The following is a 16,326-nucleotide window of genomic DNA, read 5'->3' as shown; positions in this document are numbered from 1 at the left end:
AAGAGGTGAACTGCTTTACCATACGCTGCCCAACAGCCCATCCTCTTGGGACCTATCCTTCTCCACTGTGTGCAGTTTGATTACAGTTGTCAAACAAGGACCTCTGCCTTCCTCGATGCAGAGCTGCACATGTGGCCATGCTGGCCAGAGTAACCCGATACCTAGACACAGTAATCAGCCCAGGAATGGGCACTGCCCACAGAAAAGCTCCTTACAGAATTCTTTCAGGGGATTTATATAAATCCTAGGACAATCTTTCTTCTGAGATCATGAGGGCAGATACTACTCCTGGAACTGTATATCACCCACTTCATGGGTGCCAAGAGCTCAAGATATGGTAATCTAGTCCACACCCAGAAAACTGGTAGTCAAGGCTCCCCTTTTGTGGTCCATACGCTACTTAGGTAAACAAAAAAACACTAAGACACAGACATGGCAAAATATTTAATGTCTGTAGGTGTACCTCACCCTCACATTCCTATTATGATTCAATAGCCTCCACACACTGTTAAACTGGCACAGACTGGCAGAACCAGAGAAACCATGGGCACCTTCTTCCAACAGAGTTTGAAAACCATCAAGGCTCTAGTCCTCTTGACTTGGAAATGGTGGCAGGTGAGGTCTCTCCACAGCATGCCTTGGGCCTCTCTGCTCAGGAGAAAAAGCCCCTCAGTTCTACAGGTTTCCTGAGGTCTTCTGTTCTTCTGCGGCCTGGCGCCGGGCTCTGCGCCGTTGGAAATAGTGGTAGACTCGGACACTGCAGAGGTACCCCCCATACACAGTGAGGAGCATCATGGAGGAAGAGAAGGTCTTATAGCCAATGTCAGCTAGCTGCTTGGCAGTTGGCATCTTGTCCCCTACAAAGACAGATTGAATTTAGACCTGAGGATAAGGCCTCATCTGCCTGGCCCATCTCCCTGTTTAAGGCCATTCCATAACTTCTGCCTCCTGCCTGATCTGTGTGCACTCTATACTGATTGGCCCCACACCTAAGTAAAGACTCATAATCATACTGGAAGATATCATTTAGGAACTCTGATTCAAAAGGGCAAATCAAGTCTGCATACAAGATAGAGAAACAAGCCTGGAACCAGGTGCCTCTGAATGTCATCACAGCCGACACTTGGCCTTCCATGCCTATGGAGAGAAGTGACTGGCATGGACCAGCCTGGGCTGCTGGGGTTTGTTTTGTTTTGAGACAGGTTCTCACTGCACACCCAGGCTGGAGTGCAGTGGTGTGAGCATGGCTCACTGCAGCTTCAACTTCCTGGGCTCAAGCCCACCCTTCCACCTCAGCATCCCAAGTAGCTGAAAGTACAGATGTGTACCACCACACCTGCCCAGTTTTTCTATTTTTTGTAGAGACAGGGTCTAGCTATGTTGCCAGGGCTGGTCTTGAACTCTTGGGCTCAAGTGATCCTCCCACCTCGGCATCCCAAAGCGCTAGGATTTTGTACTGGGCTGAGCCATTGCACCAGCCAGGGCTGCTCTAACTGGTAACATTACTTTAAGCAAGCATCCGTTCTCCTAGCTAGGAGGGAACTAATGGAGGTAGCAGAAATGAAACATTTGCAGTGAATTATTCTCTCTAGGAAAATCAAATGGGAACGTTTCAGGCAATATCCAATTTGTTTCCCCATAAAAACAATCTTATTTACAGTGGTTAGGTTTCCAAGTCAACACTAAAGCTTGTTTAAGCCATAATATAACTGAAATAGTATCAAAAGTACTTTTATATTATTTCAATTATACTTAACCTTCTATAGCATTAATCCTAAGTTCTAAACTCAACACTAAGAACCTATCCCACAGACTAAAAAAAAACTTACTGGGTCTCCAGCAAATTGTTAACTCACATTTGCATGACATACATTACTTCTAATTTAACTGTTCCCTGGATATTCCAAGCTAGGAAACGAGAAAGTTTAGTAGAGAATCCCTCATCTGGAACAAAATATCCCTCAATTTGGGACTATGAATATGTTCCTAGGCACATCTCTGTTGAGGGAATTGAAATTACAAGACTGAATGAAATTAGTTAATAGGATTCTTAAAAGTCAGGAAGAGTACCTCAATAAAAAATAAAAAATACATATATATTTTTAAATAAACGACAAAAACCAGAGCATGGTGTTCATTAAAGACAGGTTAGGGGTATGTCCAAGCTACACGAAGACTGATAGAAATAGCAGGGAAAGGCAAAACTGTGTTAAGAGTGCCAAGGTGGGGCCAGGCACAGTGGTTCACACCTGTAATCCCAGCACTTTGGGAGGCCGAGGTGGGTGGATCACCTGAGGTCAGGAATTCAAGAACATCCTGGCCAACATGGTGAAACCCCATCTCTACCAAAAATACAAAAATTAGCTGGGCATGGTGGTGCGTGCCTGTAATCCCAGCTACGTGGGAGGCTCAGGCAGAACTCCTGAGCCTTCATCTCCTGGGAGATGGAGGTTGCAGTGAGCCAAGATCTCGTCATTGCACTCCAGCCTGGGCAACAGAGCAAGACTGTCTCAAAAAAAAAAAAAAATTGGGGATCAGGTGCGGTGGCTCAAACCTGTAATCTTTGGGAGGCTGAGGCACATGGATCATAAGGTCAGGAGTTTGAGACTATCCTGGCCAATATGGTGAAACCCCGTCTCTACTAAAAAATACAATAATCAGCCAGGCATGGTGGCGCGTTCCTGTAATCTGTTACTCAGGAGGCTGAGGCAGGAGAATAGCTTGAAACCAGAAGGCAGAGGTTGCAGTAAGCCAAGATGGCACCACTGCACTCCAGTGTGGACAAAAGAGAGAAACTCCATCTCAAAAAAAATAGAGAGCCAAACAGTGCCAGGGTGGAAGCCAGGGACCTTCAGACCCAGTCCTGAGGAGCCTGGAGAGAACTGGGCTCCCATAAGCCTGTCAGTGAGGCCTAAGAGGACCCTATTTTTAGTTTTGGCAGCTTGCTCTCCACTTACTACTGGCTCTCAGCACTGTAGGCAGAGACACTTAAAATCCTGCCCCTTACCACGTGCATGTGCACACACACACCGAAACATACACACAAATGCTGAAGCATACACACAAAGTCAAGAACCTAGGCAGGGCACGGTGGCTCACACTTGTAATCCCATGCTTTGGGAGGCTGAGGCAGGAGGATCGCTTGAGGCCAGGAGTTTAAGAACAGCCTGGGCAACATAGTGAGACCCTAACTCCACAACATTTTTTTCTAAAAGTTAGCCAGGCATGGTGGCATGTGCCTGTAGTCCCAGCTACTCAGGAGCCTGAGACAAGAAGACTGCTTGAGCCCAAGAGGTCGAGCTGCAGTGAGCTGAGATGGCACCAATGCACTCCAGCCTGGGTGACAGAGTGAGACCCTGTCTCGAAAAAACAAAAAAAAAATTGAAAGTAAAGCTCACGATTTGCTGGTATAGAGGGGTCAGAGATGGATACATTTACATGTAAATGCTTCTCAGAGTAAACCCTAAGGCTGAACATTGCCTTTGAGCCAGGCCTTGAGTGCAGACCCAAGCTGTACTGAGGCACAGCTTCTTTTGACATACAATCCCACTATGGAAAAGTGACATTAAATGAAGTCAGAGGAAGAATACAAAGTGACACAAGTTCAAGATGAGAAAGGACTGTGTTCAGGTCATCTGAGATTTGAAATCACCCCAAGCTGTGCATGAGACAGTGAAGAAAACACACACCCATGGAGCCGGACACTAAGGTAGTAAACAAGCACCCTGCAAAAAGACCTTCAGCCTTCGACTTCCCCCATCACTTATTCTTCTTATCCCCACTCCCCATCACCCTAGCCAAATGCTTAACAACTGTAGGACCACCTCTTCCAAGGGCTGGAGGAAAAGAACTGGAAGCATTCACCAACCAACAAAAACAGGATGGTACAGCTTGGCTAGAAAAGTGACATAAAACCAACTAATAAACATAATCCTGGTGTCTAGACCCTTACTTCTCTCTCTTGTCTTAATTCATGCTGAGGTTTCCCCTAACATCCAATTAGCAAAAACTCTTCAGGCCGGGCGAGGTGACTCATGCCTGTAATTCCAACACTTTGGGAGGCTGAGGCAGGTGGATCACCTGAGGTCAGGAGTTCAAGATCAGCCTGGCCAACATGGAGAAACCCCATCTCTACTAAAACTATAAAAATTAACCAGGCATGGTGGCAGGTGCCTGTAGTACCAGATACTCAGGAGGCTGAGACATGAGAATTGCTTGAAGCTGGGAGGCGGAGGTTGCAGCAAGCTGAGATCGCACCACTATACTCCAGCCTGGGTGACACAGCAAGACTGTCTCAAAAAAAAAAAAAAAAGAAAAAAGAAAAAAAATTGGGCACTACTACTGCAAAGTTAACTACTATGAAGACTGGTCTGATGGGAACACTGGGTGGGGACCGGTGACTAGGTCACTGGTAAGCCTAGGGTTCTAGTCAATTTATTCCACTGAACTGGAACAGGTAGTATAAGCATCAAGTAAAGGGCAGTACAGACATCAAGAGCACAGATTCTTAGCCAAGGCCTCAGCAGGCCTATGAACCCTGTAAGATTCACATGTGTCTACCACTTTTCCAGGACAGAGAAACATTTTTACAAGAATCATAATCCTTACCCTTATCTCACCCTAAAGATAAGTATTAATGGGAGCGATGAGACAGCAGCTTGAGAAGGTAACAAGATTAAGAAAATTCTACTGTTGTTTTGCTTATTAATGAGAAAGATCTGAATTTTTTTTTCTTTTCTGAGATGGAATTTCATTGTCACCCAGACTGGAGTGCAGTGGCACAATTTTGGCTCACTGCAACCTCTGCTTCCTGGGTTCAAGCGATTCTCCTGCCTCAGCCTCCCTAGTAGCTGGGATTACAGGCATGTGCCATCACGTTTGGATAATTTTTCGTTTTTTAGTAGAGACGGGGTTTCACCATGTTGGCCAGGCTGGTCTCGAACTCTTGACCTCAAATGATCCACCCGCCTCGGCCTCCCAAAGTGCTGGGATTACAGGTGTGAGCCACCACACCCAGCCTAGAATGTGTTTTAAAGGGGATGAAGCTGGTGGCTAAACTGAGGATAAAAGAAGTGAGGTGGGCAGGATAGAACAAGAGAGATAATGGCCTAGGAAAAGATGAAATTATACACCCAGTCTGGACCCAGTGGCTCACACCTGTAGTCCCAGCACCTTGGGAGGCAGAGGTGGGCAAATCACCTGAGGTTGGAAGTTCGAGACCAGCCTGACCAACATGGATAAACCCATCTCTACTAAAAATACAAAATTAGCAGGGCGTGGTGACACATGCCTATAATCCCAGCTACTCAGGAGGCAAAGGACAGAGAATGGCTTGAACCCAGGAGGCGGAGGTTGCAGTGGGCCTTGGTTGCGCCATTGCACTCCAGCCTGGGCAACAAGAGTGAAACTCCGGCTCAAAAAAAAAAAAAAATTATATGCCTGAGTAGAGGGATTAACCTTGGAAATAAGGGAAACTTTTGAGGTTAGCAGAGGCACCCTTTTATCTGAGAGACATGCATTTTCTCAATAAAGCACAAAACACTGGGTCTTTGTTATGGAGTGATGGGGTTGGGCTGCAAGTTTCAGAACACTGCGAGAAAACAGAATCATTACAGAAAACGGGGTGCAATTTGCAAAGGTTATGTGGCTTTTCTCTTGTTCTGCCTTCTAAACACAAAGGGACCTCGAGACTAAGGCTTCTCCTCTCCCCTGGAAAACTCATTCCCTCAAATTCATCTATCATCTCGGCTTAGATTCACTTGTTTTTAAAAATTTGTATAAATGTATGGGTAGAAGTGCGATTTTGTTACAAGCATAGATTGTATAGTGGTCAGCTCAGGACTTTTAGGGTATCCATCAGTATTTATCTACTTTTATTCGGCACTTAGGGAGTATATCAGCTGGGCGCGGTGGCTCACACTGGTAAACACTTTGGGAGGCCAAGGCGGGAGGATGGCTTGAGCTCAGGAGTTGGAGACCAGGCTGGGCAACATAGCGAGACCATGTCTCTATTTAACAACAAAAAGAAAAAAGGCCGGGCGTAGTGGGGTGTGCCTGCAGCCTGAGCGACAAAGCAAGACCCTGTCTTAAAAATAAAATTAAATTAAATACATCCTGCTATGAAGGCCGCTAAAAAGAATATGGCTTCTGTCATAATGGAGCTTATGGTCTGGTGGAGAGGTATTGTGAGAGTTCAGAAACAAGAGCTCAGAGACAGGGTGGGGGCTCGAGAAAAGTTAGCAGAAAGGTGTAGGGGTGGGAATCGGGGTGGGGGTGGAACTGTCTTTTTAGAAGGGTGGGCTGGAGAAGACGAGCAGGGAGAGCATTCCAGGAAGTGAAAGCGGCCAAGAGGTGGAGCTGGATAACCGATATGCACGAAGGGTGCTCCGGAGAGCCACTTATCAGGGAGCAGAGGTCTACAAGGCAAAGAAGGGGCATTTGGAGTAGGAGCATGGAGGGTCGAGACGCCAGGCAGGAATCGAGTTTGACAGGATCAGCGCTGCGCGCTAGAAAGGCCGAACTACTGCCGCGAGGGGCTTGGGCAGGAAACAGTGCGGCTCACGGTCCACGGCGCAGCACACGCGGGTGACTGAATTCAAGGGCACCAGGCCTGAAGACTGGGGGATGGGAGGAAGCGGCAAGCGGAGGCTGACCCAGGTGCGCGCGCAAGCAGCGGGATCGGCGGCCCCTGCTCGGCCCTGGCCGACGGCGTACCTGGATGCTGCAGCTCCTTCGCGTCCAACTGAGGCCTCCTCAGGCAGGCAGCGTCTCGCTGCCACTGTCTGCGCAACTTTCCAGCACGCCGGAACGCAGCACTCAAAACCAGACACAAGAGGGTAGCGTCCCTGGACAACCCTGAACGCCTCAGCTATTGGTGCGGAAGGCGACTTTCTCCCTCCCACCTGCCGGGTTAGCCTCTAGGATTTGGCTTGAGACGCTAGAAAGGGAACCGCGCGTCAGACGCTGCACAACTCCTCCCACTAAGGCGGCAGTTCGCGACGGCCACCACTCCGGCTGGAGGCCAGCTTTGAACTTCCGGCTTCCGGGCCCGTTATCTTTACTACGCATCCTCAGACTCGCCGTGCTCTCCGAGAGGCCCGCTGAATTCTGGGGGCTGTGGTTTCGCTCCCTCGAGGGGCAGGTCTTTGGCGAGCCAAGCTCTGGAACCGGAAGTGTTAGGATGCTAAATCAGAGTCAGCCAATCCTCGGCCTACAGCATGGTGACGTCTACAGTAGCTAGGTAGATTCTCGGAGCTGGCCTTCTGGAGGTGGACCGCGCGCCCCCTAGAGCCAGGCTGCGTGCCGAGTCCAGGTAGGGACCGGAGGGGCACCGCGAGGCCTTGACTGCCAAGGATGCGGCAGCTTGGGCCGTGACCAAGGAATGGGCGCGAGGGATGAGTGTGTAACGTTTCTGTCTCGTGTATGACCTCTCTTCTTGCAGGAGGCATGACAAAGCCCCTAAGAAGCGCGGGGAAGGCTGGGAGCCAGCTTGTGGCGAGGGCGGGAAGGGGCGCTGGCGGGAGAGGGGAGAGAGAGGAGGGTACTGAGTGGGCACTGCCGCTGACCCCTGGAGTGGCTGCGATTATGGAGGAGGGATTTCTTTTTTCATTTTTCCTACGGTAAGAGGGAAAACATACGTGCAATGATACACGCTAGCACACGCACTGCCACATGCACTGAAGCTCCCTCTCCCAACTCTTCCTGTTTCTGGAAAAACACGCTTTATTGGGTAGACAGGTGGACCTGATGAACAAAAGTAGGCAAAAGTGTTTGAAGCTTCCCCTTTGCCTCCACCTTAACCTCCTGGGGAGGCAGCTCTGAAGTCACTCAGTGCCCAGACCTGGGCTCAGCCAGGCCTGGGGTAACTGTGGCCCTCACTCTTGCTGCCTGATCTGGGCAGCTCCGCCCTTCACTGGTAAGACAGAATTCTCAAGGGCTAGTCGCAGAGAGGAGCCCGCCTCCCTGGGTCGTTGGAGAGTAAGAGGGCTTTAGCATAATTCTGGCCAGAGCCAGTGTGCCAGGTGCTGCCACACAGGAAGCTGAGACCCCTGCTGGACGGGCGGGAGCCTCTCAGGCCCTCGGATTATTTATAGCTGGAGGCCTAGGCTGCTGACCTGTGACATTCTAATGCTGCCACCCCATCCTGGAGCAAGGCCAGTGCAGAGCACACTCCTCCTCCCCTCCTCCTGTTCTTCCCTCACCCCAGGCAGTAGGGTGGTTTTTATTTTCTTCCTCCTCCTAAGTTTCCCAGCTACTGAGGTGCCGGTGTGGTCAGTACCTCACAAGGAGGCCCTCATTTAGCAATGAGCTGCCCTTGGAATATCGATACCCACTCACCTGCTTACCTTTCCCTAGCCTTCATCAGCCTTTGGGCCACCCTCTGGCCTGCTGGCTTCCAGATGCCAGGCACAGGTTAGCTGGTTACCCTGGCCAGTCTGGAGCAGCTGAAGAAGAGGTGCAGGATTTGGGAGGAGGAAAGGGGTGGAGTCAGGGATGTCCTCTGGGGAGATAGCACAGGAGGGGCCCAGCTGACACCTCCCCCAGCTAGAGCTACTGAGAAGGGAGGCCGGGAGAACACAAAGGTCACAGGGAGCCCAGTGATCTGAGCCTGCTGTGAACGGTATAGCTCTGTCAGCAGATTAAGTTCCTGTTCCCTAAAGAGGGTGCTGGCGGGGAGGTTGAGGGAGGGCTTGGAAAGGTCACACAGAACGGGGAGGAGCTGGCAAAGAACTAGGAACCGGGAAGTCCCTGGGGAGAATGTCAAGCCACCCGGCTAGAGATGCCAGCATGGCAGCAACTCGGGTGCCAGGGCAGCCTGGGGGAAGGGGAGAGGGGAGGACCAGAGGTTTCTGAGGACGCAGATGTTGCTAGGAGAAGCTAGAAGCGGGTTGTTTGAGATCTTTGTATTTTGTTAACAAACACTGAGATCCACTAAAGCTGTGTGGGTCCTGGCAAAGGTCAGCAAAGGGGTCCCTGGGGCCTGCATCAGCTCAGAAGCCCAGACCCCTCCCTGACAATCCTTGCCTCATTGCTGCTGTGGCTAAGTTATTTCTTCAGCCCTTTAACAGGATTCCTGTTCTGTGTGAAACAGCCACTGGCAGCCCCTGCCCTGCCACCCTCTCCCCACACCCTTCCCTACATACACCCCACTCACCCACCCCGCCAAGCAGGCAGCACTGGGGCTTGATTCCACCCCTCCCAGAGGACAAGGAGAAAGCCCTACATCTGGAGAGGGACAGGGCAACTGCATTTCTGGCAAATGTGGTGGCAAGAGGCTGCCAGTGACTTGACAGTTCAGAATCTCCAAGTGTGTAGCTGGGCCCCATAGCCTCCTGTCCTCCAGTGAAAAGATTAGAAGACTCTGTTCCCTGGGAGTCCTGGAGATCTTGATGACTAGGTACCCCAGGCTTCTGCTGGTCTCCATTGGGGTAAAGAAGTGGCTTGGCCTGGGCCCTGACCCCACTCACATATGTTCCGGATGATTCTGTAGGCAGCGGATAAATTCACCCACTGGCTGGCCCTCGTAGCACACCTTGTACACAGCCATGAACAAGGGAAACCTAGATTGGAGAGGGAAAGGCCCAGCTTAGCCTCCCACTCCTGGTTCGTTCCACCCCCACCTCCACTCACCACCTAACCCTCCCGTCCCCTGCCCTATGTTGGAGCTCAGGAAGGCTGGCTGTGAATTTCTACCTGCTGAGAATGTGGACTCCTTAGCCCTGGGTTTAAGGTCAGATTCCTAATTGCCCTGCTCCCTACCATATTGAACTGGCCAGCATGATTCTCTGGCTTGGATTTTTTTGTTCCAATTGAGCAACCCACTTAACCTCTCTGAGCCTCAGTGTCATCAACTGTAAAATGGGGCCAGTATAACAAAGGAGTGAAGATATGATTGTGTATGTGAAGATGTAATTAGGTATGATGTGAAAGTGCTCAATAAATGCCCATTTCTTTCTTCCCATCCTTTTGCCCAGCTGCTCCCTTTTCCAGGCTTTACCATGACCAGCCATGAGTGAATCTTCTGAACCTGTTTCATACTTTCTTCTTCTAGGAGTCTTTCTCAGACCAGCACAGCTCTGCTCTGATCAGCCCAGTCACCCCTGCTATCTTTCTGCTCCCTGAAAAGGAGTACCTTGAAGCAGAGCCCATCGTTCTCCTTACACCTCAGCACCCAGGACAGGATTCAGGGAACAGATGGGTTGGCCTTGGGGGAGAGATTCAAACTGGGAGTGATGGACAAAAGTGGGATAAGCTTCTTTCTTTCTTTCTTTTGAGATGGAGTTTTGCTCTTTTGCCCAGGCTGGAATGCAGCGGCGCAATCTCGGCTTGCTGCAACACCTCTGCCTCCCGACTTCAAGCGATTCCAACCTGCCTCAGCCTCGGGACTAGCTGGATTACAGGCATATGCCATCACACCTGGCTAATTTTGTATTTTTAGTAGAGACAGGGTTTCTCCGTATTGGTCAGGCTGGTCTGGAACTCCTGACCTCAGGTGATCTGCCCGCTTCGGCCTCCCAAAGTGCTGGGATTACAGGCATGAGCCACTGCGCCTGGCCGATGAGCTTATTTCTGCTGCCCCAGAGCTCCAATCCCCAGAGCAGAGGACAAGGAAGGAGGGGCACAAAGGGATCCAGGTAATGTAGTGTGAAGAGCACTAGACTGGAAGGAGTTCAAAGACCATGAACTAGCTGGGGGACAATGGGAATGCCAGACTCTGCAAGTTTTGGACTCTGTCTGAAACATAACACTCCCCTCTCTGTCCACTTCACAGATTTGTGGTGGGTGCAGGAAGATGAACAGGGCAAGCACTTCTGGCCATGGCTCCCTTAATCAGTGGGGCTGTGGCCAACACTTACTTGTCCACCAGGCCCTTGTGCTGGAGGATGCTGTGTAGCTCCCGGGCTGTCTGGGGCCCCTGCAGTTTCTGCCCATTCAGCATCTCTTTCTCCAGCTGCTCAATGGACTGTGCAGAAAACAGGACGAGTAGATGGAAATGGGAGAGGATGGCTGTCAGTGGGGGGTAGAGAGATGAGCTCAGATGGAAGTGGGGTCTTCGGAGGAAGAGAGGGATGGGGATGTTCACAACAGTCTTAATGTTTGTGCTCCAGAGATGCCTCCTGCCAAGCACCTCTACCTGGATGCCTACAGGGCCCCCGCTCTGTTCTCCCTTCTCCCGCGGCCCACCTTTCCTGTACGCGCAAAGGCCTCAGCCACTTTCCGGTTCCGCCCTCCATAGCAGGTAGTGATCAGGTCAGCAACACCACAGCTCTCCAAGAAGGTGGCAGAGGACACAGGGCCACTGCAGAAGAGCTTGGCGAAGGCTATCATCTCCATGAGTCCCAGCCGAATCACTGCCGCCTTGGTGTTGTCGCCAAAGCCCAGGCCATCACAGAAGCCAGCCCCCACGGCCACTACATTCTTGAAGAAGTGGAGGTCATCGATGAGAAAAGACCCCCTCCTGTAGTCCCCACGTGGAGCCCCCTCATGTTCCTTTCATCAGCCATGACACCCACTGCATAAGTGAGGTATAGTGTGTAGGCTCCTAAACTACTTTTGCCTCTTGGTTCCCTGCTTTGCTGCACCCCCTTTCTTAAGCCCTGCCCCATACTCCCTCCTTGAAGACATTTTCTGAAAACCATTCTTCTCTCTAGTTGTCAATAGTCTCTCATCTATGACTATTCCATTTTATAGCCCTCAAGTCAACAGCTGTCCAGGATCCATAGTTCTGGCCATGAGTCTGTCTGGGTGTCGTGGACGTCTTGTCTCCTATTAGCCTGGGCATCCTCTCATCCCCCTGGACCACCTCCTGGAGCCAGGTGCTACGGGGTCCCACACGGGGCTAAAGTGGGAAGGGAACAAGGGTTCCACGGTCTGATGGTAAATAGTCAGCATGAAGGGCCCTGGCCTTGCTTCTGCAGCCCCTCCTATATGCGTGGGACATGGTAGGGAAGGGGAACCACTGCTCAACAGTGAGAGCCTGGAGTGCCTGCAGCCTTGCAGAGCTCAGACAGGCCTCCTTTGGGGCCTTCTCCTCACCCCATAGCTACTCTGTGCCCCTCTCACCTTTAAGGCCCCACAGATCTCTACTGTGTCCACCTCTTGCACCACGGTGATACGGAAATTGGGTGTCTGCATCAGCTCTTTCAGAAGTTGTCCCTGGGCTGGGTCCTTGCAGCCTAAAGTGAGGAGGGGGCAAGACTTGAGAGAAGGACTCTTTTAAAAAAATATTTATTTCATAGAGATGGGGTTCTCTCTATGTTGCCCAGGCTGGACTCAAACTCCTGGGCTCAAGTGATCCTCCCACCTCAGCCTTAGCCTCTTGAGTAGCTGGGACCACAGGTGCACCACTGGACCGGCTCTGAGGGAGGGCCCACAGCTCCCACCCCAGCCCTGCGGTGGAGCTAGCACGGGCCTGCTATAGGACAGAACTGTAGAACAGGGTCCTGGGAGGGTACATGGCAGCACTTGCCCTAAGCAGGCCCTGCAGCCCCTTTCCTGAGGGTGTCCCAGCCTCCTTCATCTCTGATGCTTGGATCTTCCTTTCTCTGCCTATGGGAAGGAGATGGCTAAGTGGGGTTGGGGCAGTTTGGGGAGGGGATGCAACTAGATGCACTGTCTATGTGGGTGGCAGGGGGCTCTCACCAATGGTTGTCTCACAGAACTTCTCATCAGCCACCTCGCTGGCAATGTTGGCCCCCATCAGCACACTCATGGGGATGCCGAGGCGCTCCCCAATCACTTCGGAGATGAGCTTCAGCCCATTGGGGCCCTCGTCTACCCCCTGAGCACAGGATGGAGCTCAGGCCAGGTGGCCTTTGTGCCCACCTGTGGGCTTCCGCCCAGAAATTCTATCTCTTCCAAATCCATTGCTCATCTGTGTGCCTCCCCAGAGGTCCTGCCCCATTCCAACCCAGCTCGAGTTTGCTGTGAGGAGGCCAGACAGCATGTGACAAACTCTCCCGCCACATACCCTCAACCAACCTACCTCTCCAAGGCAACGGGTCCCTCCACATCCCTAGGCAACCCCGCCTGACTGCCCCAACAAACTTCCATTCAGAGACCCGTCACTGCTCCAGACCAGCTACTCACATTCTCAAACCAGCCCCCTTCTCATATCCCCCCACATCACTTTACACCTCTCAAACTCCCCGGGAAACAGGACCTCCAAACCAATCTCTCATCTCCTCCCTTCAGCCTCCCTTCCATCAGTCCCCGGCACCTCACTGCTTTCTTAAGCCTCTCCAGAGCCACTTCCTCCCTTCTCTCCAACAAAGTCTCGGCCCACGTCTGCCATTTTCTGTTCTCCTTGCTTCACCCACCCTGAGCCCCACAGCAGTGAGCTGCACCCTCCCCCATCCACATGAAGGTGTCCCTGGCACCTTAATAAGAGATATGCCAGTAGCGTTTGCCTTCAGGTGGCCCTTGAGCTGGTCACAGATCTTGCCGATGAACTGATGCGGCACCACAAAGATCAGGATGTCAGCATCCGCTGCAGCCTGGACCACATCTGGGACAGCCACCTGTGGGGGTGACCAAGTGCTCATGGGCCTGGCAGACCTCCCCTAGCCCCTGTGGAACCCCATTCAGGAGATCTGGGAGCCAAAGAGTGAGGCCGGTAAGGGAGAAGGAAGGCTTGTTTGGGACTTGTTTGAGACAGAATGCATATTCCTAGTTGCTGCAAAGAAAAATTAGCATTCAGACAAAAAGTTTTCTCAGCAAGTCAATATTCTGTCTCTAACAGGACTGAATCTAGAAGGACTGAACTTGGAGGAATGACACTCCACTCCCTCCCCGCAGCCACACTCCCTCTCCCTCCAGCTGTCCCGGGCTCTTGAGGACTCCTGGAAACCTCATCCCAGCACTCTCCTGTCCCTTGGCTGTGAGACAGTTGAGGGAGGCCAAAAGCAGCCTGGGCTTGGCAGAAGAAAGAGCTCAAATAAAATTACATCACCGAGCTCCTAGGGACCCCAGCTGGGAAGGGGGAGCCCCAGCCTTTCTGCTCTCTTCCTTGCTTCCTCTTTCCAGGTGGGGAGAGCCACGTGGATTTCACCAAAGACCATAAGTCCAAGGAGCAGCCTCCAAGTTGGCTAATTGCTCAGTGAATGAGTAACAGGATTAGCGCCTGAGGCAGGCACTACCGGACCCCAAGTCTGGGAGCCCTGTCTTTTGGTTGCCGTGGAGACCAACTTGTTCTCCCATCCCTTCCCCACCCACCTGCCTTGGAGCCTGTGAGGGGAAAGCACACGTTCTCCTTAATCCTCAGGAAAGGACCCGGAGCAGCCCTCCTGAGGCCTTCCCAAGTCCTGCTGCACCTGAAGCGGCCCCCTCAGTGGGAAGCACCTGTTGAGTAAGGTCAGCTCCAACTCCTGGCCCTCCCTCCGTCTCCCTGTTCCTTGCAGGGTGTTGGGGCTCACCACATTTGGGGGCAGCGTGTGCCCTGGCAGGTATTTGACATTCTCATGCTGTGTGTTGATGATCTCGGTCAGCTTTTTGCCTCCAATGTCTTCCTCAAACACCCACATGGTCACCCGTGGGTCAAACTGTGCCAGCTGGGCTGCATTGCCACCCACGATCTTGGCGATGGCTGAGCCCCTGGAGGGAGGGGGAGCACAGGAAAGTGGAGGAGGAGGGAACAGCGGCAGGAGTTGGGGCAGTGCCCCACCTCAGGATCTCACAGCAGCCCCTCAGGCTGTTCACTCCCACCTTCCTTATCACCTCTGCTCCCTGGACAAGTATGTCCACAGTGACCTGGCAGTAGAAAGGAGACTCAGTCTCCTCACCCTTTGCTGCTAGAGAAGGGAGCCCGCCTTCTCATTTCCCCACCCCCAACTCGAGTGGCTTTTCACACGAGCGCTCTGGAGACGCCTTCCCGTGGTGAACAGGTGCAGCTGCCCAGGCGGGCAGGGGCCAGGAGAGGGCTGGGCACCGTCTGTCCTGTGCTGCTATTATAGAAGATAGCAGCAGGAGCTGAACAGGAACCTGAGGGCCTTTCCCACCCACCCTGCCTCCTACCCACCTCTGTCCTGGGGGGCCCACCCTTCCCCCTTATCGCTTGAGAGAGCTGCTTACCAGTTCCCGGAGCCTACAATGCAGACTTTCTTGCTAGCCATGGTGCCGCGTCTGCCTGAGCCGGCTCAGTGCCACACTCCCTAGCTCCTCTGCCGGCTAGGAGCATTTAACTCCACCACACGTGGGTGCAGCCAAGCCCCGCCCTCCAGGGGTGGGTGGGGAGGCTGGTGCCCAGGGAGATAGTCTGGAAGAACCAGGGAAAGGGGAGACGGGGTAGAGACAGGTGGGGAACAGGAATGGGGCAGAGGCTAGGCCCGGCTTTTCCTCCTGGGCTCGGCTGACAGTGCTGGCAAGCTTCTTCCCTTGGCCCCAGCCCAACTTCCCACTCCCTCCCCACCATCGTCCCATTTTGGGGTCTGCCAAGAAAATAGCCCAGATAAGGAGCAGGTGACTGGTCTCCCTCACTCCCTCTGCCCCCCAGCATGAAATAAATTGGATTTAGCTTCAGTAGCAGCGAGGGGAGTGCTTTTCAGAGGTAGGAATTCTCCTCCATGACGCCTTATCCCCAGCGCTGCCATGTACCCTCCCAGGACCCCGTTCTACAGTTCTGTCCTCTAGCAGGCCCGTGCTAGTTCCACTGCAGGGCTGGGGTGAGAGCTGTGGGCCCATCTTTCCCACTCTAAAGATGAGGCCATATAAGAGGTAAGGGCCTGCTTTGAAGACAGCCCAGCTCAAAGAAGGATAAGAGACGCCAGGAACCTCAAAAGACAAGGTCATCTTGGTCACCCACAGAGGTCATCTCGGGGACTTACATATCCATAGGCCTCTCACCTCAGATGATCCCCACCCAAAAATGTGTTCTAGGGAAGGCGGGAAAGGTGAAAGCTGACGGCTGTCAGAATTGTGGCACACAATTCTGTTGTAGAGTCTGGGCTTAAGAGGACAGGAGAGGATAGGAGGCAAGCATAGTACACAGTGCCCTTGACAGGCTTTGAGCCTCCTTCAACTCCTCCTCTCAGGGGTTTCCAAGTTACTGCCCTGGGGACGTCCTCGGGTGAATGGTTAGTTTGCAGAGACCAGAAAAGGGGAAGGGAGGCAGGATCGGGGCAGCTGTGTCTATGGGGCTTTGTGGTCTCAGACGCATGATTGGGGTAAGGTTGGTGTGTGTTTTTGGGGGAGGGAACACACTCAGCTGTTCAGAGCTCTGCACCGCCCACAGCCATCTGTTTGACTAAGACAAAGGAAGCTCTGGTTTCCAGGCTAATCTGGAGAGTGGAACAAGAGGTTCCCAACACTGTGCACCTTGGCCTAGAAGGC

The 16,326-nt window shown here is 52.3% G+C and overlaps 2 protein-coding genes and 1 long non-coding RNA gene across 3 annotated transcripts; 1 reads left to right on the top strand and 2 right to left on the bottom strand.

Annotated features, from left to right (window-relative positions):
* Positions 1-429: 429 nt before the first annotated feature.
* Positions 430-8,801, bottom strand: LOC105709450 (cytochrome c oxidase assembly protein COX14). The gene is made up of 2 exons (XM_012441316.2): positions 6,715-8,801; positions 430-857 (listed from the first exon to the last, which is right to left on the bottom strand). Exon 2 carries the CDS (start codon positions 847-849, stop codon positions 676-678), a length of 174 nt encoding a protein of 57 aa, XP_012296739.1. The 5' UTR covers positions 850-857; positions 6,715-8,801; the 3' UTR covers positions 430-675.
* LOC135275380 (uncharacterized) lies at positions 6,772-12,544 on the top strand. Its single transcript, XR_010342975.1, has 3 exons — positions 6,772-7,312; positions 10,300-11,525; positions 11,692-12,544. It is a non-coding gene; the product is annotated as an uncharacterized LOC135275380 (long non-coding RNA).
* On the bottom strand, positions 8,889-15,177 carry GPD1 (glycerol-3-phosphate dehydrogenase 1). Its single transcript, XM_012441315.3, has 8 exons — positions 15,070-15,177; positions 14,415-14,592; positions 13,380-13,520; positions 12,643-12,781; positions 12,064-12,176; positions 11,185-11,418; positions 10,857-10,963; positions 8,889-9,560 (listed from the first exon to the last, which is right to left on the bottom strand). Exons 1-8 carry the CDS (start codon positions 15,108-15,110, stop codon positions 9,464-9,466), a joined length of 1,050 nt encoding a protein of 349 aa, XP_012296738.1. The 5' UTR covers positions 15,111-15,177; the 3' UTR covers positions 8,889-9,463.
* Between the last annotated feature and the right edge of the window lie 1,149 nt (positions 15,178-16,326).

Source organism: Aotus nancymaae, unplaced genomic scaffold, assembly GCF_030222135.1.
Source record: "Aotus nancymaae isolate 86718 unplaced genomic scaffold, 86718_ANA_hifiasm-v0.15.2.pri h1tg000016l, whole genome shotgun sequence".
Taxonomy (NCBI): Eukaryota; Metazoa; Chordata; class Mammalia; order Primates; family Aotidae; genus Aotus; species Aotus nancymaae.
The sequence above is the reverse complement of the archived record's forward strand: the minus strand, read 5'-3'. Positions and strand labels throughout refer to the sequence as shown.